The sequence below is a fragment of the Triplophysa dalaica genome, chromosome 20 (genome assembly GCF_015846415.1).
Source record: "Triplophysa dalaica isolate WHDGS20190420 chromosome 20, ASM1584641v1, whole genome shotgun sequence".
NCBI classification, from domain to species: Eukaryota; Metazoa; Chordata; class Actinopteri; order Cypriniformes; family Nemacheilidae; genus Triplophysa; species Triplophysa dalaica.
In genome coordinates, this window is record NC_079561.1 from 5,423,111 (window position 1) to 5,447,597 (window position 24,487).

A 24,487-nucleotide genomic window follows, 5' to 3' on the forward strand; every position below is an offset into this window, starting at 1 on the left:
CATAAAATTCTAATTTTTTCCAGAATATAAATGTTCAGTCTAATAACTTGTAAAAATGATGGCAGCTTGTCAATCTTTCTTTAACCACTAGGGACATTCAAACTTAACTACAGCAAGAAAATATGCAATAAATAAACAAACAAAGAAAAAATATACTTAAAATGGATTTATTGAGTTGCATGTGTGATGGCGATTGCTTAGAAAGGAGATTATGAAAACACATTTATGGCTTTTGCAGGACAGACTGAAAACAAAAATCAGATAGCACCTTATATAAACATTTTACAGATATATTAACAACTTCGTCATAAATTCTTTTGTAAACATACCAAACTAATATAAAATATTCCTGACAATTACAACAAAGTAAATAACAAAATGTTATAACGGCAAGCAAATCGGGGATCTAAGAGAATAACATAAACTACTTAAAAAAAATATACAGGATTTTGTAACAAAACACAGTGTCATGCGTATATGATTAAAAAGGACTTTTTAAAAAATGTAAATTTTAAATAGGCCAGAAAGGACTGTGTTACAATGTATGTCTGTTCAGGAATGTTTCCAATTAGTCTTTTCTTATGGTTGATTTATTGAAGAAAAATGGCAGCAACATATTTTAAGTGAACAAAATATGGGGTTATGAAAAAACATCACAACAATAGTCCTGTGCGTAGTCCAAGTAATTGACAAAATGAAACTTCATTTCTAACAGCTATAGAGAGCTGTGTAAGGCAGAGTCAGCATTATTACATCAACAAGGTACGTAAATGAACTGCAAGCCTTGTTTTTAAAATGTGCTGATAATGGGTGCTCATTTTCTTGCCTATTCAGCCATGGCCAAACCTGAAGATCCTGGGACAATCCTGGGAAGGTTTTGTTAAACATAAGTGATTGTAAGCAGCGTGATCCAACAATACACAGTTTTGATTTAGGTCATGAGCTCATGGGTCACAATTTTAAATCAATGTTTAAGAAAATAGTAATAATTTGGGGAACAAACTAACCCATTGACACAAAGAAACATAAAAACCCAGGCACGATACATTTCAACAGAGTAACCAATAAAATGTGGTCTTGTCTTACCACACAATTCAAAGAAAATAAATAAATAAAAATGTAAATAACAATTTACTGCGGAACACTGTAGCTCTGTCTTACATGGATAGCATTTGTGTTGCTGCTACACATTTTTTTCTAACATACAACACAATGAAGCAAACAAAAGCCTAAAATGCAAGTTTTACACAAATATGTTTTTTTTCTTATTTTCATGAAAAAGTCATTTTAAATTAATTAAAAAAAAAATCACATATATTAACATTCACTTTCCAATAACTTTACACAAATGTTACCAAAGGATGTGCACGGATGTTGCATGAGAATACCAGAACATTCTGCGAGCTAGAAACTGGAAGACTTTTGCGATGAACCGAGACCTTGGTCTTCGAAGCGAATTTAATAATAATGTCATGAGTTGAGCGTCACTACTTTGCTACCACTTGAAACAGAGAACACAAATGAGGTGAATGAGTTGGTAAAATGGTTCGAAAATGAGATCACTACAAACACACCGTAAAAGTCCTTCCCTCCATCAGGATATATCAGATAGAAACATGGGTATTAGGGGTAATGCATGTGGGCTTGCTCGGTCAAAAAAAAAAAGGATTTTCCCGTAAGTATCCACCTTTTAAAATTGTCTGATGTGTGAGAAGCATCTCAAAAACCAGGTTTACAAAAAAGGTTGGTACCTGGTTATCATTCAGTCAGTTTTAGCCTTGACTACCACAGGAGGAGAGGCTGTCGTAGAGAGAGTCACTCAGTGACTCGGGGGTCTCTAGGACTTGGGGATGGTTTGGAGACAGACCGTCATCTGGTCTCTCTCTCACCAACTCTAGACCCGTGTCCCTCACCATCTCTGGATTAGCAGGAATACGACTCTTGCCTCTACGTGCCTGGACGGGTTGAGGAAGACTTCTCTGGTCACCTTCTCGGTTGCTTATGGGGTCACTAGTCTTGTTGCGCTGCAGACAAAACGTCCCAGAAAAAGCACAGTGAGTTTTGATTTGAGCTGTACTGAAATATCAATGCACCATACTGTGATGATGTATAGCAACATACATTGAATTGAGTAAAAATCATAATAAAGTGTAAATAATGGTGAACTTTATTGCATTTAATGTTGATCTATAAACAGTGAGGTAGATGTTTTTAATCGTTTTACTACACTTGTGGTACTGACATGTAGGTTTAACAAGTGATTCTCACCCTCTTAAAAGAGCTTTTATGACTGACTGGCTCCACATCATCTCCAACACCAAGATAAACCTCAGATGGCTCTGCCGCTGCTTTGAGGTTAGGAAACGTCCAGTTTTTAGTAGGGCCTAATTTCATAGGCGCTCCACAGATATCAGTGCCTGGATAAGAAAACCAAAGTGAGGAGTAAAACCACCTTCATATATCTGTAAAAGATTTCACATCATTCTATATTAAAACTGAAAAACGCAACTGTATGGCAAAGTACTCCGATTTCGAAAATGTGCTTAATGCTTCTAGTTTTTGGCAATGCACTTTAAATAAACATCACAATTGAACTTTAACAATATCAACAACAATATCAATTCACTACACAGCTATCGTGGCCAAAAGCAATTTTAATTTAAAATAAATAAATGATGTTATGAGTCAAATTAATCTTTAATTTTGTGTGTTTTCTCAGTTTTTTTGGCCAACTGAATCACAATTTTACCATGAATCACCATTATTTTGTTACACCCCTAATCGCAATTAAATAAATATAGTTAAAACCGGAACAACAGCTTTTCTAAATCAAGATTATTGTGCAAGCAGGTTTGGTCAAAAATACTATTAATATCAGATGTAAAATACATTTTTTTTATAGCACACTGTGTTCTCATGTGAACAGGGAAAAAATGAAATGGGACAACAATTTGTAACCTTTTATCTAGTAAATTTTTCAGAGATCTACACTCCAAATACAACCTAATGTTGTGAACAAGCAGCGTCATATTCTACAAGCTCTCTCTAAATTCCTGAAGAATAAAAAAGTAATTGTCCACCATGGCATATTCACTTATGGATTTAACACGGTCAATAACAATCCTTCTCTATTTACAACGTTTATTAAAAAAAGCATTCCAGTACAAAGCTGAATTCCTACCATCATGAACAATGTTTGCAATCTGACTGGTTGGAATCTTGTTTTCCAGCGTGCTGGTGTGATGGTCTATATCCTGACCCCCCATAAAATCCTCTTCCAAAGAGGACAGCTCTCTCTCCAAAGTCCATGCCTTGTGGGAAATTTTCATCCCTGATCCATGTTTTCCCTGGAGATGAGAAGGGTCACTCTCCCCGTGGCACTTTCCTTTGGGAATGCTTTTGCAACCAGCATTCGCACTGTAGTCGGGAAGCGGGAATGTGCCGATACCACTGTCAAGAGTGTGTGTGGAGATTCCAGAACCTGTAAGAAAAGGATTGGAAAATAAGACAAATGTGGTCAGATTTTGCACAGATTTTCAGTCTGGACTCGTTGCAGAAAATCTGTGCCAGTCTGCAGCTTTGATCAGTTAGTGTGTTTCTATCTGAAACTTTCAAAAAGTCTGCAAGTGTATGATGTCTAGATTTAAAAAAAAATCTCTTCAGATTTTAAAAGACTTGTAGTGTATGCCAGCCAATAAGTAAAAAACAAAAAAAAGAGCTGGAGAAACCCAACCCAAATTTTTCGTGGATGGTTATGCAAGTTTCCTGTAATAAATTATTACCATGGAACTTCATCCAGAGAGAAACATCATGAACATCACACCCTTTTCAACATATTCAAATACATCTACCAAGCAGCTGTTGTCAAGGATGAATCACTTTGACGCACCTAGACAATTCATCATCAAAGACTGTAAAACCAGGTTAAAACCTGTTTTTGTGGCTACATGTTAAGCACTCATAATTCCTACCCCTGGAAACAATGAATGCCGCACATTGTAATCATGCATTACCTGCAAAGAGTTCATGATGAATGTTCTCAGCCATGTTGTCATCTGATGTAACATCTTTCCTCAATAAAGTAGAAACCTGTACATTTTTAAACTAAAATTAAAACGGTTTCTCATTTTCACTACTTAAAAACTCATTTGTAATTTAAATTGGTGATAATTACAAGAACGTATGATTTTACCTTTTCCATGTCATCACTGCTTCGTGTCTGACTGCCTATGCCAGAACTCTGGTGACTGAATACAGCTCTGGATTTACAGTCAAATGAGAGGCGTCTATGTGCCATGCTGATGGCTCCAGTGTCCTTCCCATCAACCCTAAAAAGAAAATGCGAAATACATTTTTTTCACACAACATAATTTCACATGAAACTCAAACGTCAGACTGTTTCTAACACATTTTTCTCCAGCCCAGATATTATAATGATAACTCACAAATTCCAAGTCACTGTCAAAGCAGCCGATTCACAAGCCATATTCAAAAGAAGTATTTGAATGCAAGTACACGTTCACACGTTGTTTAAATCACCACAGATACTCTTTTTGGCATAAATATATATATTTATATGTAACATCTGGAAATATATAATAAGCCTATATATTTGTAAGGCTTTGTGTGAAAAGAAGGAGGAATAAGAATAGAATAGAATTTATCAGAGTAAACTAGAGTAACTCAAGTAGAATTTTTAGAAACATATTTATGGTATTAATTTTCGCAAACAGATCAAAAGTATCCCACAGTTTATCAATTTAATATAGCTAATACTATAGATTACTTTAGAATACTACAGTTTTTCATTTAATATTATAGGGTGTCATTCACAATAACTATCTTTTAATTAAATCTTTGGTAACACTTTACAATAAAGTGCTATTTCTTAACAGTAGTAAGTGCATTAGCTTACATTAATACAGTAAATGCTGAAAAACTAAATTGTTCATTGTTAGCTAAACCTTGTTAATTTTGATTAATGTCAATTCAATTGTTCATGTTAGCTGATGGTGCATTAACTAATGTTAACAGACACAACGTTTCATTTAAAAAATGTTTTAGCAAATGCTGAAATAAACATGAATGCTGTAGAAGAATTGATCATTGTTAGATCATGTTAGCTAATGCATTGACTAATTGTTAACAAATAGCACCTTGTTGTAAAGTGTTACCAAATATTTACACTTTGCCTAATAAATCCCCCCACGCAATACCACTATGGACCACCGGGGGTCTTGGGACCGTTTTGGAAGAAGTGCTCTATAGACCTGTGCTGCTTTGTACTAACCGGTTCAGCAATTGTTGCATGAAGTTGTCAGATGGCACTCCCCTGTACATAACAGACAGCTGTCCTTGTGCCTGGTCCATCACCACCTCACAGGAATGTCCTTTTCCTTGTCGGTCCAAAGCCACTCCATTGACATAAGCCCTTTCTTCTTCAAGAGCCTTATGTAAGCCCTCGGCTTTCTCAATTAGCATAGAAATATTCAAGCTCTCACCCTCGGTTTTCCTAGCAGCTCCTTTGGAATCCTTGCCCACCGAAGATATATTGAGTTTCCATTCTCTCTTGTCATCTTTCAATTTCGATCCTTCTGGTTTTCGGCTAAGAGCAGGAAGCTTGCTTTTTCTCAGGCCAAACCAGTTGGCAATGCCGTTGGAAGCCTTTTGCTTGACTTCAGCCATTTGCCCTTTATCTTGTTCTTGCAATTTTAACATATTTTCCTCGATGCCCTTCATGACCTTTTGCTCAATAGAAGACTGAGTACTGGGGGCAGAGTGTCTCTTCTCTTCGGCTACTTCTACTGGCCTTGGAGGTGGAGGAGGAAGACTCTCTCCGTATGTAGAATTCTTCTTCTTATTGGCCCTGAGATGGCTTCTGTCTTCTGATTTGGACATGTACCTCTGAAACTCTTGGGTAGGCTTCCCATCTCGGTTCATAGATGGTGGTACAGTTTTCGTTGGTGACTTAAGTGGTATTTTATTGGGGCTGCCACTGTGGGGACCGGTGATGTTTTTTCCATTATATGAAAGGCTATGTGGTGTTGTACTTTTAACATAACTACGCAAAGCTTGTGCAGCCTCTAAGTTGGAAGATGGTGGATGCATCTTCGATTTTGGGCTTTCTTGCTTGGCTAAGAATGATCTTGAAGGATCAATTTCAAGTTTAGTCACTAAAGAGCTGGAGGGAAGAGATCTGACTGCTTGCTCGCCATGCTGAAAGGACCCTTGTTGTTTCGAGATAGCACCATCAAGATGACTTGAATGATATGACTTTTCATCAGTGGGTTCAGTATTTTTCATAAGTCTATATTCTACTGATTTACAATCAGAATTTCTGTCAGCAGTTTTGATTTTATCTTGACCACGTGTTGCCATACCTGCAGTGGACTGAACTTCTTTCCTTTCTGCAAGTTGAGAACAAGCTGTCAATTCCTCTGGGTTCCTTAACTTGCCAAGTGCAGCCAACCTTTCTTTAAACGAATGACTTGATTCACCTGAATGTCTACCAATGCCTGATTTTTTAGGAACAGGTGGTGGATCGTTTCTTTTAAAAGGTGATTCTGTGCTGGGTGGATCATTATCCATTTCATTTTTCTCTTGGCTTCTGGACCGCATACTGATCCCAGTCTGAGCTTTCTGGGATGTTGACTGACTAGGCAGACTCCGGTGATTAACTTGCTTATGCCACACAGGGCTCTCAGAGCTGTCCTCTTGATCTGAAGAATTAGATTCTGGTGAGGTCTCTTTCTGCTCAAGACTTGTTGGTAGCTCTATCGCAAACGTTGACTGCTTCCCTTTTACCGCTTCACTACTAGAACTGGTATTTCGAAGAGATGAGCTCACTTCTCCCAGTAACTGGGACACATCGGTAGCACATGTTTTGGATAGATCTGACACGTTTTCATAATGGGATATTTTCAGAGGGGTCTTATGAACTTGGGAATTTTGAGTAGGTTTGGTTACACGACTTGTTTTAGGTATACCAGAGCTAAGATCCTTTGTCAGTGGTGTGAGAACATCTTCAGGCTGGGGTGGAGATGTTGGTGCAGACTGAGACTCTGATTTAGAAGCAGGCAGCTGTCTCTGCCTTTCTGTTGTGGTTGCCTTTCGTGGGGCTACAGGCGACTGGTGAACCTCATAATTGTTGCTTCGGCAAGGAATCTTTGAGCTACGTGTCAATTGAGGACTAAGACGAGGTTGATTAGTTACTGTAGTACGTTCTCCAAGAGTGGGTATCTTAAGAAACTTGAGCAGTTTGGAGGGTGAGGCCTTGGCCTCTCTAAGGCAGGAAACTTGACTTGGGTTGCCGGTAAGTTTTGATCTGCTGGACTGAGGGTCGGATGGGGTGCTGTCTTTCACAGGAACAGTGATGTCATCGAGTACTTTTGAGGCTGTTTGATTTTCACTAGGAGAAAACAGCAGACCTTTGTGCACCAGTTCATTGCTTTCCATCTCACAGTGCGCATTCTGGAAGTTGTCTTTGAGTCCAAGAGTAGGCAGCTTTGAGGCGGCCATGCTGGCTCGACAGAGACACTCCGTGTCTTCTTTCACTGCAAAATCTTCACTACCACTGACCTTCTCAAGTCTCTGTGGTGCTACAATGTTTAAGTGCTTCAGATCAGAGTCCAGCAGGTTGACATCAATTGAGCCATCATCATAAATCGTGTCATTGCAGGTGCTACCACTAGACCTGTTTGACTGGGACTCGAGCAGAAGGTCAGATAACCTATTCTTGTCTCTTGTTTCTACCAGCAAAAGATCAGAAACTGCTCTAGTCTGATCTCTTTCTGAAATTGACAATCTTAAATAAGGGTCTAGGGCTTCTAAAGGGTGGGGATCACTGGATGGACCTTGCTCTGCTGAAAGAACAGACACATCAGCAGACGTCCTATTTACAAACAGTTCACTTGTACCCGTGGCAGGCTTCACAAGGTCCTGCAATTCCGAATTCTCCTGAAAGCCAGACCGAGCCAAATTTAGGTTGTCAATAGTAACAGGGGATGAAGTGCAACAATTGTGGCTACCCTTCGCTAAGCTGACAGAATCTTTATTGGACAGCATCAGGCATGTGCTACAGCTACCACACTTGACATTGCTGTGATCTCCTCCATTCAAATGCGGATGTGTGCAAACATCTGGACAGGAATGGGAACAATGTGCTTTGGGTGCATTGCACCTGGATGAATTGTCTCTGCAGGCTAATACAGCCTCCTTAGAGGCAAGAGCCTGGCTGTAGTCACAGATTGACGGAATGCCAGAGGAGCGATGGTACCGCAGAGGATCAGTTTCTTCAAGCTTGCGGAGGACTTCTAATATGTGTGCTTTCTTTTTTAAGAATGGAGACATGGCCTCCATTGAGGTGGACGAACCCTGGGTCTCAGGTATGCAGTTTTGTGCAAATTCACTGGTTCCCTGAAAAACAGAATTGAATAAAATTACTTGTGCTTATCTTACACATAATAGATGTAACAAAGTTTGGTGACGTGTATGGATTCTACCTTGGCCTGTGGATTTCTTTGAGTCTCTATTAGTTTGTTAGGTTCACTGTGCTGCAGCTCGCCGATGTGTTCCAAACAGGGCCCTGGCTGCTTTGATAAAACACAATAAGGATAACTTTAAACTTTTTATATGAATTCATCAATGCATTGTGTGTAACAGTGTACATCAGGGGTATTTTTTTGCTCGCTTTAAATCCCTTTAAGTCAGATAAAAAATAAAAGCCCAAGAAAGTAAAACAGGAAAATGTTAATTGACCAATTTTCTGTAGTTTGCAAACAAAACTAATAGGATGTCCCTGTGGGGTTTGAAGAATGTTTTGTAAAAAACACTTCATTTAAACAACATCATAAATAGCACAGGGGATTGTTTCATCATATGATCATGTGTAAGTATTTAAATCGCTTACCTGCTGGTGTACACATGATTGACTGTGTAATTTCTCCTGAAGGAGTTCACACAGTGTTCTGTTCTGCCTCTCCAAATCAAACACTCGCATTTTCAGCTTAATGCATTCCTCTCGCAAATCCTAAAACAAGACTTTGAGTTTATAAATTTGAAAACATGACAAAGTTATAGTACTAAAATGCATTTGCCAGGTAGGTTACACTTCACAAAACATGCTGTTCAAGTTATGTGAATTCTTTGTATACCAAACTAAATACACAAGGACCTGCTATTTAGTTTTCTTTCCTTACAGCCGGTTTACACAAAGGACAATAATGATAGCTATAATGTTTTTTTAATTATTCTATATCTAAGAGAATAGTGGAGCCCACATCACAACCATAACGATAAAGAAGAATGATATAGTTTAGGTCACTTTTTCAAGCTGATGAACAATAAAACATTGACAGTCAATTAAAATCCATTTAAGTTTAATGGGATCGCACATTTAATATGTGAAACTGCATAGCAAAAACTTAAAAGAAAAGAATGTAATCGTCCGTTGGTGTGAAAAGAAATATAGTTATTGTTCTTGATGTAAAAGAAAGCATCTTGATCTTATTTAAAAGGCTAGGAAAAAAAATCTCCTGCAAAAATACACAGTTTTACCTTTTGATTGAGTAAAGCTTGGACAACATGGTTGGCCACCTACAAACAAAGAAGAATGTAATCATTCACATTTGAGAACATGTGTCTGAAACATCTTAAACAGAATTACAAAACGTCTTGGCTCCCTGCATTATACTAAATCACTCCAAATCTTGGAGAGTTCATCCAAAAATGCCAATTCTATCTATATTTACTCACCCTTGTGAGTTACAATGCTTGTAACAAAACAGTTCTTTGTCACCACTGACTACCAAAGTAAGACAAAAAACAAGGGTAGGCAAAAGTACCCCAGAACGATTTGCTTTCCTACATTCTTCTTTTGTTAAAGACATTTGAGGGTGAGTAAATGAAGACCGAATCTTCATTTTTTCGAGTGAACCGTTCCTTTAATGTCAAAACAACTGCATGGAACAATATATAATATCACTCAGGACTCACCTCATCCAAGCATCGCTCATATGCTTCTCTCTGACTCTCATTTGCCAGGGAAAGAGCAGAGTTCTCAGCCTATACAAAAAAGGACAGTTTCAAACATTAAGTCATGACTTTATCAAGGGAAGCAAATCTATTCTTGATGAAAGCATGCGATTCACTTACCTGAAGTTCCTTTACTCTCTCTAGGAGCTCACTGCTACTCTCTTCCTCTAGATAGGACTCAAGATCACCCTCCTCAGACTCAAAGTCCTCGTCCACTCTATTTTGGGCCTCTTCCGACATTGTCTGTACCTGACGAGAAAGAAAGATTCAGTTTCTGTACCTCGATTCGTAGAGATGCTACCAATACTATCATGAGAAAAATGGCAGAAAGTGAAAAAAGTTTTAAAGCCCTATTCTGTGTGTGTACTGTACACACCTGACTGAGCAAGCTGTACGCCAGCTTTCCAAACTATTTTGTATAACTAAAACACTGAATAAACAGACTAAGGGTATGCTTTTGAATCTAAAGGTAAAATGGTATCATAATCTAGACAGTAGGAAATGTCCCTGGCAAGCCACATCTTCACTTTAACAGCATCATCAGAGAGGATTAAACAGAAGAGGTTTGAAGACACTGGAGGATTCCTGCCATCATTCGGCCTCCTCATGACCTACTGACTTACTGACCGGGTCACAGAATTGGTTCCTTGTGACCTGCGTTTAAACTTAAGAGGAGAAAGGAATGTATTGAGGCACATGATCTAGTGCTGTGGTTACCAACCAATATATTATGTACATATTTACATGTCAACCCAGAGTTGTCATGAGATGTAAAGAGACCAGTCACATTGTTTTATAACTTGTAGCTGATCAAAAAAAACAGGCCTGAAAAAAAAACACAATTTAAAGAATTTCCTTTCATCCGCCCATTCCCACCACTGCACTATACCGTAAATATGACCTTCAATGAGACGCCGGATGTACTTGACGAATGGACTATCATTGCCAAATTGAATCTAAAAATCAATACGCATGTTCATGAGACTCATTTATAATTGATCCTCTAAGCATTCTGTGTGCTCACTTATGTGCCAAGCCTATGTATAGACGCCTGACTCTTTGCGAGTGAATAGTTTAAATGGAAACTCCATATCTGGAAGTAAATGAATATAAAGCCTATTGGGGCCCGAGGGCTGGCAGGGTGTGGAGGGTCAGAGAACACAGCTCTATTTTAACAGAGAAGTACGGCACTGCCGCAAGCTCGAGGCCACACTATACAACTACAAGCTATTCCAGAGCGCTGCGGTGCCAGGAGGCTCCTTTCATATGACAAACTCTTTTCACAGAGACACAAGGCAGAATCCACAAACAGTAGCACATTTAGTTGTATTTTTCATTTGAAGACAGTTTACATTTAAATTTTAAACATTTTAGAAATAAAGGAAACGTTAACATGTGTAATTCATCTTCATTAAAGGGACAGTTCACCCAAAAAATTCAAATTCTGTCACAAATTTCTCACTTTGGTTGTTCCAAACATTTATATTAATTTCATTGCTTGGTTGAACACGGAGAAAGATATTTGGATGAATGCTTCTAACCAAACAGTTCTTGGACCCTGCTGACTACCATAGTAGATGTGTTTTTTTATTTTCGTTAATGAAAATAATGACGATAAATATTTGTCAACTACTATTGTTCCGGGACGATGACGAGACGAAAAAGTAACGCCATTAAACTACAACTAAGACTATATCAGCACGCAATATTGTGACGAAAAGTGTGGTTGTGAAATAAAAACTTTTTGGAATAAATAGAAGATAAATACTACTGATTTTTGTGCAAGCCTCTGCTGTACGAGCGTTCATGTTTACGGTTGCCAAATGATAAGAGTTCAGATCCCCCAAACAGGGATAAAAAGTTTTCTGACAGTGGGTGAATTATTTTATGCACTCTAGCTAGATTTGACATTCTATTGATTTGTGCTAATTGTTAAAAGAGATACTTATAATAAAATATAAAAACTAATTTCTCAAACGACAACAATCACTGTGATTAAATTTTGGAAAAAAACTAGTTTGTATTGACTACAACGAGATGAAAAGCCTACATTTAGTCGATTAAACAAAAATAGGACATGCATGACTGAATTAGATAAAAACTAAGACGTATATTTATCGTGGGACTAAAACGAAGACTAAAATCAAACAATAGCTGACAAAATTAACAAAACATAGTAGTCAGTAATTTTTCCTACTATAGGTCCAAGAACTGTTTGGTTACAAGCATTCTTCCAAATATCTTCTCTGTGTTCATCAGAACAAAGACATTTATAAAGATTTATACTCGAAGGAAGGTAAATGATGACAGAATTTCCTTTTTGGGTGAACTGTCCCTTTAAATCTATAAGTCCATCATCCCACATATCTCCAGTTCTAAAATGGTGCCTATTGCCTAAAATATTTGACTTTAACGTTTTACTATGTTTATGACTATTGTACTAAATTTCAAAACAAACCTGAACTTTTTTACAGTGTTATTTGTACCAAATACTTGCACTGATTCATAACTGCTTTCTTAATAAAATTCAGTTTTAAAGAATTTTTTAAGCCTGCATTTTAAAAACTATGTCTGTGTGTTATGTCTCTCAATAAAAATATCCGAGACCTTTTTCTATGATGTAATACATTTTCAAGTTCCAGAAACTTGAAACTTTTTAACAGCTCGCAAAACACCCGTGAAGTAGAGAAGCCAAAAACTCACCGAGGTATATTGTACAAATCCAAAGCCTTAGGCACAGAACATAAATGACATTTTATAGTCTGAAGAGCAAGTTTATACGATAGCCTTCTTTAGCGTGAACATAGCTAGAGGAGCAGAAATAACCGGTATTCCAGGTTGCTTCTCTGGTTTAGTTTTTGAAACAAAAAAAAGAAATGTAAGAAAAACTGTTCAAAAATGAAAGCTTCTTTTCGATTTCAGTGTGCCGTGCTCAATTTCTCATTTATGTCGGTCTAAACTCACACACGCGATAATGATATCAAGGAATACGCCCTTTAAGGAAGTCAAATCTACATACCGCTGTAATTATGGGTAAGTGATGAAAGGATGGCAATATGTTTCACAGCATTTGTAATACTTCTGGATTAGCAAAAAACGTTTCATGACTTTAACCCACTTTACCCTGCGTCTGTTTTCTGACGACTGGCGGCTAGGGTTGGGTCACCCTCAAGCTCAACCAGCCTCGATCATCTTTTCTTTTCATCTATGAATCACTTGCACACAAGGAAAAATTAACTGGTGAGTAAGCTGATTCTGGTGAAATACAGCCTCCAAAGTGTATTTTTAGCTCTAAAATAGCAATGATTTAAACTGTCGGTCTTCATAACAAAAATCATAGCTACTGTATTTTTGGCTCCTTCTCAGAAAACATTTGACATTCCTCAAAAGTGACAGCAATAATGTTTGATGAAATAACAGAGTGCCTCCCGCCATAATAAACAGAGCACTTTTTGTCAGTCCTGAGAAAGAAATGCATTCTCCCGGACCAGTGCAGTATAAATACGTCCAACCTCTAACACAAGCCCTCAACCTAAACAACAGGTCTAGACCATTTCATTTCATCTCCACAAATGCTAAACAGACATTTTCAGTTTCCGTCCTGAACAACCACACCTGGTTTAACCACACAACAGGTTGGCACTCCTAAAAAAAGGTGTGTTAGCTAGACCGCAGTCATTCACTCTGTGGTGCCTTCAAGACCAGGTATGAAAACCACTGACCTATTATTGAGTACGACTTCTATTAGACACATCACCAACGTCAACTGTTCTTCATTTGACACCTAGGAATTCAACATATGACTAACATTTTGCTGCCATCTCTTCGCTTCGGTCCTGATGACCAATAGCATTTACTACAGTACAATCTTTTCTAACGCGCTGAACTACTCTGTTCTCATGTCCTAAGTGGAACAAGACTAATCCCCTGTGCTCTTGTGACTTAACAGATTAGCATCAGTTTGCATCTGGTCCTAAACTTAATGCTTGCGCTCTATACAGACCCATTGTGAAGCCATGCTTATTGCAGGACACGTGTGACAATCCACCCAGATTTGTAATGGGATCCTATGTGGATTAAATGGATCATTAAATATTAACTGGGGCAAACAATTGCATTGCATTAACGCAAGGCTCTAACTTTCACTCAGCAGATCGCCAATATGTAAAAAGGATACTGATTTCTTCTTATCACAACCTCATGATGATTTTTTATAATACAGTTAAATAGAGTTTATTTTTGGTGTCAAACGTCAATGGTTCCTTAACTGTCATGATAGACATTTGAATAGATATAAAGGGCATAAGCAAATATCGTTGCGGTCCTTCTTAAACCTTGTAGCTATTATGTTTTATTTTATTTTTCACCCTTTACATTTGTCACTGGGTTTTGCAAATATCTAACCAATAACCAAGCTCGTCAACTTTGACAATACAGAATTGAATAATTTAAAAAGCACAGTGTTCTGGACAGCGAGCATATGTAAAAATAGTAGGGACCCAACTTGAAAAGTTAGAAATCAATCCCTAAAAGCTCCTTTGTGAAAAAACAGTTAGACCCAAATATCAGGGTAGACCCGCCCCACTTAATATCTAGGGTGGCTATATTCCCGCTCTATATACTATCCTGTTGTGGAGCCGATTTCGGCTCCACGCAAAACAGGCAAACAAGCTCCCATGCCAACAGGAATCTTGGCAGAGTTGTGCTACGATGCCAGACCCTTAATCTCGGGATTTGCTGTATAGTAAACATAGCAATAAAGCACTGTGGCATACCCTAAACAGGGCCTCAAACTCATTTGTCTGTAAAGCAGTACATTTATTGAAACTAAGCTTCTGAGAGACTACTGTTAGTGTTCTGCGTTGAAGCACACAGGCCTGGTAAGACCTATATTCCCCCGTACTTCTGAGTCAGCGGCTTGGTATGATGCCCAAAGGAGAAGTCTACCAAATGTGACTAAGACTCGAAATCAAAGTTCTGCTTTGCAGACGCCAGTCTCAAAAAGCATGGTAATGTCAGACACCAGAGGCCACTGTCTTCTTCACGAGACATATTAAACACAGGAGGGACATTCTTATCTGACAACGTGGAGAGAAAAGACCGAGCTTTTCATACCGAAAATTGGTCAAATTATTTAGGGGGAATGCAGACAAAGACGGTTCAATCAGGGAGTTGGATGATGTAGTTTCAGACTTCAAAGTACACAGGCTGACGTTTTTTTACCATAACACACACAAAAGGAACAAAGACTTTACCTGCCTCTAAGCACAAATGCATTACAGAGAAGCATCGAAACGGATGGCTGAAAGATAAAGAAAACGTTTTGCGGTAAATTGATGAATATAAAAAAAATCATTCAAGTCAATGGAAAATTCAGTGCAAGCCAATTCATGATACACACAGTTGCATTGTGTGATTTTTTATTCAATTTTGTTCAATTCTAATCTGCATATACTTTCCATATATCGTATACTGGTCTATTATCTTGGTTTGCAAAAATGAAGGTGTCGTTCACAACCTTCAGTGGTTTAGGTCACCGATAGGGCATTAATGAATGAATGGCCAACACGGATATGATGCTCATGTTTCCTATTTTGAGGGGGGCACCTCATACAGTGAAGAATCATATCTAAAAAAATGCAAATACGGATTAAAAAAGAATGTAGATAAAAAGGGAATTGGATTTTGGGGGAGGTCCTGAATGGCTTGGAGGGGTGGAATAAAGCCAGTGTGAAGGCAATCAAACAGAAGTAGGGCTCTCTGGGATCCCCTAAATGTGCTGCCAGCTCCGCCTCCATCCCCCACACTCGAGGAGTTATTAAGCACCAGCCAATCCCCATCCTCAGAGACCGTCTCTGATTATTCACACCCTGCACAATGGGCACAGAGCCCACAGACACCTTCATAACCCAATTATTGATCTTTACACATGATTTACGAGCAGGTCAAATGATCAATCATGCTCGGAGAGAATGGAAACTCTTCATAAACGCAAATAATGAACGAGTTACAATAAACAAAAGCAGACGCGCCTACGCTTAAGAAAGCAAACAAACATCCAGACCGTTCCTCTAAGTCCCTAAGGCCATTCTTTTTTCCCCTTTGATGTAAATTATTCTGGGGATAAGACTCTCTGAAGTAAGCGAGGCGGCATCTATTCCATAATGTGGCATTAAATATCAAAACTCTTCAATAATGTAGGTTTATACGTTTCTAGAGCTTATGCGGCTCCGTTTCAATATTTCATGCTCTTTAAAAATTATTTTATCCGATGCATCAGTGACACTGACAGCAGGGCCCTAAATTTTACTCTCTAGTCCTCCATTTTGCTCCAAACATCAAAGGTAAGCTGTCTCTCTGTAGCTTTTAGCAAAGTTGCAGTGCTGCAGCCATCTGCGGACTCATGCATTATTGTTGTCTTTACACAGCAGCGCACCAATGTGGGTTATGTCTAGATGCAATATATTATCTCCGTTTTCACGGCCCTAAGCTACCGAACACTTTGAAAAAGACTTGGCGAGCAAAAGCTATTGCTTGGTCAAGGACTATTCTGACCAATTAACTTTAGCTCATAGCCAACTGTAGGAAATAAGGTTAAACTCTCACACCCAAACAATGAATCCTTCAAGCATCACACAGAAGGATGAAAGCGGTCTCTTGTGTCTGATCCGGTATAAACAGATGTGTGTTTATTAATATTTTACCATGCAACTGATTCTCTAACCTACATTGGAATGAAATCTAGGACGTTACATTGTGAAGAATGAGGAAAACTTGTGTTGGTTATTTAGAGTGTTGTACATAGGTAAACTGCAAATGAATGGCATGATGACCGACCTGCAATAAATGTCCCAGAACAACACATTCATACTATTGCGACATATTATCCTAGCTTTGCTAAAAACGCTACAGATGGCATGACTGCTGCGCAACTGTTCGGCAAGGGATAAATGCATACTTTACAAAACTAAGCCAAATCTGATATCATTTCCATCGGATCATGAAACATATCGCAGACAAACTGCCAGCTAAATCAAATGACTAATAATAGTGAGAAACATTCAGGCAAGATGGAGCCCTCATAGAAAAACAGTGTTGCAAATAGCTTCGCATAAAATTACCTTTAATTCCTGTCAGAGCATCCCAGGCGTTTTAATGCGACCCATGCAAACGTGAGGCACAGGAGCAGAATCCGAAAGCGTCACAAATAGACCTGAGAATTGTCAGCGATCTTCCGTCCTCCGCGAGCACAGAGGGCTCTCCCTATTCAAGGAACTAAATCGACTGTCCATAAGCAATTGTAAGGAAACTGTCTATAGCATTTGCAGTGGCCTCCATGTCCTCCCATTGTTCAAGGGAGTGTGAGGCAGGCATCCTACCCCAATAGACCCAGCCTACTACAACAGCTGTGGGCCAGCCCCCTACCTCTCCTCTGAGTGTCTCTCCCTCCTCCAACGGCTGCAGCTAAACATTAACCCTACAACTGCTGGCCAGGCCATAAAACCGAGAGGGTTATATTTCAAGGAGGACAACGCCGCACCCCAAACAAAGATGAGGAAAGAGACCCATATCCCAATGAGCGCCAGGGTAAAATGGAGTTACCGAGGCAACTCTGCCCCCGTCATGAAACAGGAGCTTCTTTTCTAAGAGGATTGGACTACTTTATCAGACTTGCAGTGATTGGATTGCGACTTCAGATATTGCGGCGGGTCAATAGTGCTGCATGACCACAAACTGACTTGGAAAACACTGATGAATGTGTGCAACCAACTTTAGATAGCTAAATCACAAATACATGCATCATGACACTTTGTGTGACTAAGTCGGGTTGGATACAGTGCAAAAGTTCATTACACTAACACTATCTATTCCTAATACCGGCACAACAACAAATTCTTGCAAGCACAAAAACCTTATCTAAATATATCTGCTATGTTATGGCTACAAGGTCTACAAGGCCAATGGCTTGTCCCTGAATGTGAATGAACCTTAGATCATGTCCTTGCCAGATGCTTATTCATATGTGCATGCCTGTAGGTAGAATTCCACCTCTGCTATGTTGAGTCTTCACATGAGATGACTAAATTGGATGAAATGACCCAAATGCAAGGGGGTCACATGTTGTCTTGGAGTCAACAGACAAGGGGTAGGACAAAAGGCCATTGTGATGCCTTAAACTCCACTTTCACCTCTCTAAACACCAAGACGGATAGACTTACGGCATTACGAACAATGATCCGGAACCACAATAGGGTACTTTGTGACACGTCGGTCTTAAATGTCAGGTATTTAGAGACACGTTTTCTTATTGGGGGTTTTCGAGTTAGCGGTGTGTTGCCAAATCACCACTCGGCGATGACATGCAAACTGGAGCACACTTGAAAGCGTCTGTAAGCCTCAGGTGCCAAGTGACATTAACATGCTTGTAACAATTCCACCGCACTACATCTCCTTAAACACAGCTGGACATTTGACCCAATTAGAATATCTCATAGGACGTACTTAAGGCAATTACATTTGAAGATTTATCATGATGGAGCAATATTGTGAATTTGATTTTGGCATGTTGCATAACTATAATGACGTTGTAATGAGATAGAGCAGACTATGGACACTTGGAGCCGTGCATGGGATGATGATGAAATACTGATATACTTTTCTGGGTTATATGATGGTGCTCTTCTCATCCACTCCATAGAAGCTGAACATACAGACGTATACGTGTATACACATAGTATTTGTTTATGTCTGGTACTATATATGGGACAAGACATTTGCCAGTGCTTGTTCCACTTCCATTTGGCAGCAGTTGGTCAGTGACAAAGCATTTGGGCGAATCAGGATTAAGAGAATAAATCAGGCTCATGGCAAAAAAGCCCCATTGAGAGTGAGACAGCTTAATGGGCGGTAATGTGCTGAACTCTATGTGAGGTGGAGGGGCTGATCCACCTTTTAGAAATGTGACACTAGTCTGGGTTGGAGGGGAGAGAGGGGGGCAATGACCATGGTGCTTAACTTGCCTGTCTTTGCATCGTGAAGAGCGTGTCTTCAGTTAAAACAATCACGCAGCGGTAAATAACAAATTTATCACCCGCATTTAACACACTTATCTATTTCTCCAAAAGCGCTTGACTAGCAGTATTTCGTCAACTGGAGGGTGAGCACGTCAATTCAGGTGTCTGCATGAACACTAATCTCTCTAGTTTCCAAATATACAGAGCAAGTATGAACAGTAAAAACAAGCGGAGTAAAAAATAAACTGCTTGACAAAGCAAATTTGACTTGGAGGTCACAAACACACAAGTCAATGCTATGTCTACCGCACAAGGACATCTGGTAAAGAAATGGTGGAATAATCTTGTAGCCATGGTTACCACCTTGACTAAAATGTCACACCGGCTACTGTTTTGGCTTAAAAAATAAAGCAGAAATTCCCAATAAATTCCTCCGATGATAAACAAAGCCACATATTTAACAAACCTGGAAAAACGTTCGCTCGCTGTAAAATAAACAGCTCCGCATAATAAAACAGTGGCCTATACGCTTGGTTTAAAGGCTGGCATTTGAGTTCTGCTGGCTGGGCTGGTGTACCTGTGCCGGTACTGCAGTAAAGCGCAGTGATGCCTGGACTTCAGCAGAATGCAGAGCCAGTGAACATGGACACAGCCACTAAACATCTGGACACCAGGCGTCGTGGCTTAAAGCAAATGCCCTACGGCACCTTCCAGCTGGGCCGAGGCAGCCATTTCGGCTCCCTGCCTTCAATCTTTTGTTCCGCTCAATGTGACCACAGTCCAGTTAAAATGCAAAAATCCATTTTTAAGCCGCATTAAAGCGTTAAGCGTGCATGCCACAAACTAGCACTTCATTTCCGTACTTAGATTAATCCTCTGCTTAAGAGTTGCTGTACACATTCATGAGCTCTGCCACCTAAAAAATATACCGTAAATAAAAGATGATAACGGACTGCCGAAAGTTCTCGAAGAGCAGACCGCTAGTGCGAGTGTTTTAAAAGAAGTGACCCTCTAGCATGGCAGGTTGCATATTTAACATAAACATAACATACATCAGCTTTGGTAAGCCTCTCAGGGGAATAGTTTGGCGTAATTAACGGGGTAAAGGTCACTAGATCCTAAACCGCCGATGCTTTCATTTGGAGAGAAAAAAGAAGGAAAATGAAGGCACGAGGCCATTTCCCCCGCTTTCAAACAGGGTGGTGGCTTGGCTTTTCAAAGGGGTCTATGACTGTAGCCTCTTTGTGCCAGAGAAAAGAACCCCTGCCATATCAAATGTATGGCACTTTACAAATGCCCCACTCTAAGCCGTTCACCATGAGGTTTGTTTGACTCTTACCGCTGCCCGACCAAATCACGGACATTTATCCCCTCTCTACCCAAACAGGATGTGCCATTGACCTGGTTTGCTTGAATTGATTAAGGCCACATTCCAAAGCATATTTCCGCTGACTAAAAGTATGAATTGAATGTTTGTTGCAGCTGAAGACTGGCGCACTGTGAGAAACCAATGCAAATGTTTGCTTCAGTTTTTTTTTTGCAAGTGTGAACGTGAAGCAAAACAAATCCAAATATTTTGCAGGGGTGCACTTCTTTCGCTGATAGGTTCTGTGAGCACCACTGTTTAATGTGAAAGATACTGTTACTGATGGAGAACTACAGGAAGTTAATTGGAATGTAAGCTTGAAAAACTCACTGTAATAATATGTACAGCTGTGGAAAAATTAAGAGACCACTTGAAAATTATTTTTAGTTTCTCTGAATTGACTATTTATAGGTACGTGTTTAAGTGAAATTGGAGATTTTTTGTTTCATTCTGTGAAATAATGCCAAATTCCAGCAAATAAAAATGTTGAAAAAATCATCAAAATAAAAGATGCAATGCTTTCAGAACTTGAAAACTGTAAAATAGATGTTTAAATAACACAATACTAATGTTTTTATGTGTATTTTAGTACCAGTTCACAAATAAAAATGTGAAAGAATAACTTTGATAACCACTTATCAACCACAAATTTCATGCTTTTAACATTTCTTTTTGGATTACTTTGTCATTTCTAAGGTTTTTGTCTGTTGGAATTATGGAACAGACACTATATTGAAAAAGCCATAATACATGTAAAAAATTTAAAGGCAACACCAAAGTGGTCACTTATTTTCTTCAGTGGCTGAACATGTGTCCGATGGTATGACATTGCCATTTTTCGATCAATTAAGATAAATCTATCTTATGCTATTTAACATTATAAATATACTGCAAGTTATATAAAATAATATATTATTAACAATTTGTTTTGCTGTCACATTATAGGACACATGCACAATTCATTTGTCAACTACCCACATATAGTGTGCAAAATACAGCCTACATCATCATATATATTTAATGGATGCACAAGAAAGCCTTTAATGACTTCGTTTTGATTTTGGGGATCCGCGTACATACAAAGGCTGCAAGAGGGGGAAATGCAAGAGTTATTGCCACCGTCCAAATATCTGCAGTGTTTGTGAAAACAGTAGTAATGTCTTGGGGAGATGACAGCCCACTCCCCCGCTGTGTACGCGGCATATCTTTCTAGCATCCCCGAGTAATTGATGAGCTTTCTACATGCTTATATGATCCCCCAATCCATAACCATGGTAACTGTTTGCCGGAGAGCGGAGGGCAACGCGCCAACAAGGAAAACTGGTAACAGTCATGTCCGACCTAACACAGCATGGGGAAAATGAGAGCCTGTGTGTCTGGAGGGAGTTAAACATGCTTTGTGCCAACACTGACCCATCAGGATACCTTCCAGCCTTTTATGTTGACAAGCAAGATGCTGGTGGAAGGACACCTTCCATTTTCTCACCCCAATGCAAGACGGCTTCTCCAGGGTAAAACTATGACTCTTTGAGAACAGACCCAAACATGCACTGCAATGTCCAATTTCAAGCCTCGGCCCTTATTTTCCAGAGAGCAATTTAGATGACCAAAACCGAAAAACACAGTCAGACAACAAATATAAATTTAAGGAAGGAGTCAGTTCTTCTTTCGAAGGTGGTTCCTCAAATCTGGACCGGGCAAAGCTGCAGAATAACAATAAGGAGACGTAAACCGCTCAACAACATACATTAAAGCCGCCAGATAAATCTGAAAGACAGCTTTGTTATGGAAGCTTTTGTGATAGCAGCTGATCAGAGTCTCTGCCCTGTTTTAGGATCAGGTGGCCAGCACAATCTCCCCCAACCATTCTGGGCTCCAATCCATAAAATAACACCATGAGCCACAACCTGGAAAAACAACGAACGCCACTGTTCACAACACAAAGTAACAACTCCAGGCCATGTGGGAGTTGTAATGTGTTGAAATGGATTTCAACGCTGACTGATAGTATCTTTTTCTAAATACATATGCATGGGAACAATAGCAATTGTGTGACTGATATGGCACAGTAATTGTATACGGGCGTTTCACTAGTACAGGAGCCACACGGCTTAAACCTGAGTCAGTGCATTTTTGCAGAAATCTAATTATATGGAGACATACATTCACGCACAACTTATGATAAAAAGTTTAACGTTGGTTAAAGAAAAGCACTGATGTACCAAACACTGAATATTGGCTGCGTTCTGATTGCAAAGCTAACATAACACAGGTTACAAAAGAACTAATAGAAGCGTTATAAATAACTATTCAAATTACTTTTCAGCAGAATCAAGGCAAAGAACACTTGCACGCATAAGTGCTTCGTAGGAAGAAATGTGGCCATAATTGCATAGACGTCCAACAAGAAAATCTGCCTCACTCAAAAGTGCCTAAAGCATGTGTGTGTTCTTTGCAAGGATACACCCACACTGGCATGTGCAGAATCTGTCTAAAAGAATTTTGGGAAAACACACACTGTGAAGACATAGTAACTCAAATAGATAAACTGCAGCTACACAAACATTTGTATATTTTCACAGATAACATGACGGAACTCACAAAGCACAAGCCAGCACAAACATTTCGAATTCCTCGAAGTGTTTGGGAGTCATTAATAGTGTGTGATCTTGCCTGTGTCATCTGACTCCCATTAAAGACAATGTGTGTCTCCCGGGCATGCAAAAAAGATCAAAAGCTATGCAAAGATAATGTTGTGATCACAGGGAGTTGTTCGCAAAATTACCAAACATCTGACTATCAGCAAACATGGAGCAAGGCCCCCTGCTGCCTGTAATGTCCTTCGTGGCCATTTGGTTTACTGAGCAATTTGCAGTTTATCTCGCTTTCGATTGCTGTCAGCTATTTTGGGCGCATTATTTATTTAATGCGCTGTGCAATGGGCTGTTTGGACACTCTGGGAGAAGCAATATCTTCACTGCATCGTGTCTCGGAATATGAAGGGAGGCTGTAAAATATCCTGAACATGGTTCTGAACACGGGACTTGCAAATGTGAAAAACATCTGTAATATATTAAAGGGGAGGGGCTGAGGGCATGCTTTTACCCTCAATTACTCTTGAATTAGTTGCTGTTTTAGGGTCTCATGCAATGAACTCCGCCAAAACGAGATAATGTACAATGCAGCCTGCGTTTATATCACACACACACACACACACACACACAAGTAAACACGAAAGTTGCGGGTTGTCGGAGTGCGTATTACAAACACTTATATGCTTTACAAAGAGGGGGAGCTATACCTTTAACTCGCGTTACATGAAACACTATACATACTGGTCCGGGGAAAGCGACGCAAAGGCTTGAAACAAGATCGGATTGTTGTGTTTTATAGCCTACATTAAAACCACAAACTCCCTATATAAACACAAAACTAAATCTAGTTTGAATGCAGTTAAAATGGTTATTTAAAGAATCGTGCATCTTGTTTCTGAGCAAAGCAGGATCACGACAAGCATCCTCAGTCTACAACCCCACCGGTGTCCCGATAGCCGGATGGCTAATGCTCCACATTTCCTATCCCCGACATCAACATTTAACAACAAAACAAAATCACTCGTGCATTACGCTGAATTGCGCAAAATCGGCATCGTTTCAACACTTTCGACAAATGGCTTGAGGAAAAATGAATCTTTACCTCGCGCGATCCTTGCGTTTCTTCGGAAGGTGTGAAAATATCGACGATAAATGTTGCTACGAAATACCTTTAACTGTACTATTAAACTGGCAGCGTGCGGACATGTTTATCTGTTTTCCCGGCCGCTGATCGGAGGTTTTATCGTCGTCTCTTCCCATCCGTCTCTCTTCCCGTGTTTAGGTTAAAGCACTCGGCAGGAAAAGTGATGTCATGGCTTGAAATTGTGTTGCCCGCCCCACTTTTAGTAAAAGGGCCTATCTTTATGTGCTCCACGTAGCATTTTCACAAAACTGCATTTTATTGCTTGCCCTTACACGGTTTGCTTATAAATAGCCTTTATATTTGCTCAACCACTTTATTTTGCTCGAATATAGTGTGC

At 39.4% G+C, this 24,487-nt stretch overlaps 1 protein-coding gene across 4 annotated transcripts; it reads right to left on the bottom strand.

Annotated features, from left to right (window-relative positions):
* Positions 1–151: 151 nt before the first annotated feature.
* Positions 152–24,469, bottom strand: nckap5l (NCK-associated protein 5-like). 4 transcript variants are annotated; one of them, XM_056732501.1, is made up of 12 exons: positions 24,109–24,469; positions 10,153–10,281; positions 9,994–10,062; positions 9,556–9,594; positions 8,909–9,028; positions 8,502–8,588; positions 5,291–8,415; positions 4,193–4,328; positions 4,014–4,089; positions 3,182–3,481; positions 2,269–2,417; positions 152–2,024 (listed from the first exon to the last, which is right to left on the bottom strand). In XM_056732501.1, exons 2-12 carry the CDS (start codon positions 10,270–10,272, stop codon positions 1,773–1,775), a joined length of 4,473 nt encoding a protein of 1,490 aa, XP_056588479.1. In that variant the 5' UTR covers positions 10,273–10,281; positions 24,109–24,469; the 3' UTR covers positions 152–1,772. The 4 variants fall into 4 exon arrangements, with proteins under 4 accessions (XP_056588479.1, XP_056588476.1, XP_056588477.1 ...); XM_056732498.1 differs by having other exon boundaries at positions 8,502–8,591; XM_056732499.1 differs by lacking the exon at positions 24,109–24,469 and adding an exon at positions 17,154–17,384 and having other exon boundaries at positions 8,502–8,591.
* Between the last annotated feature and the right edge of the window lie 18 nt (positions 24,470–24,487).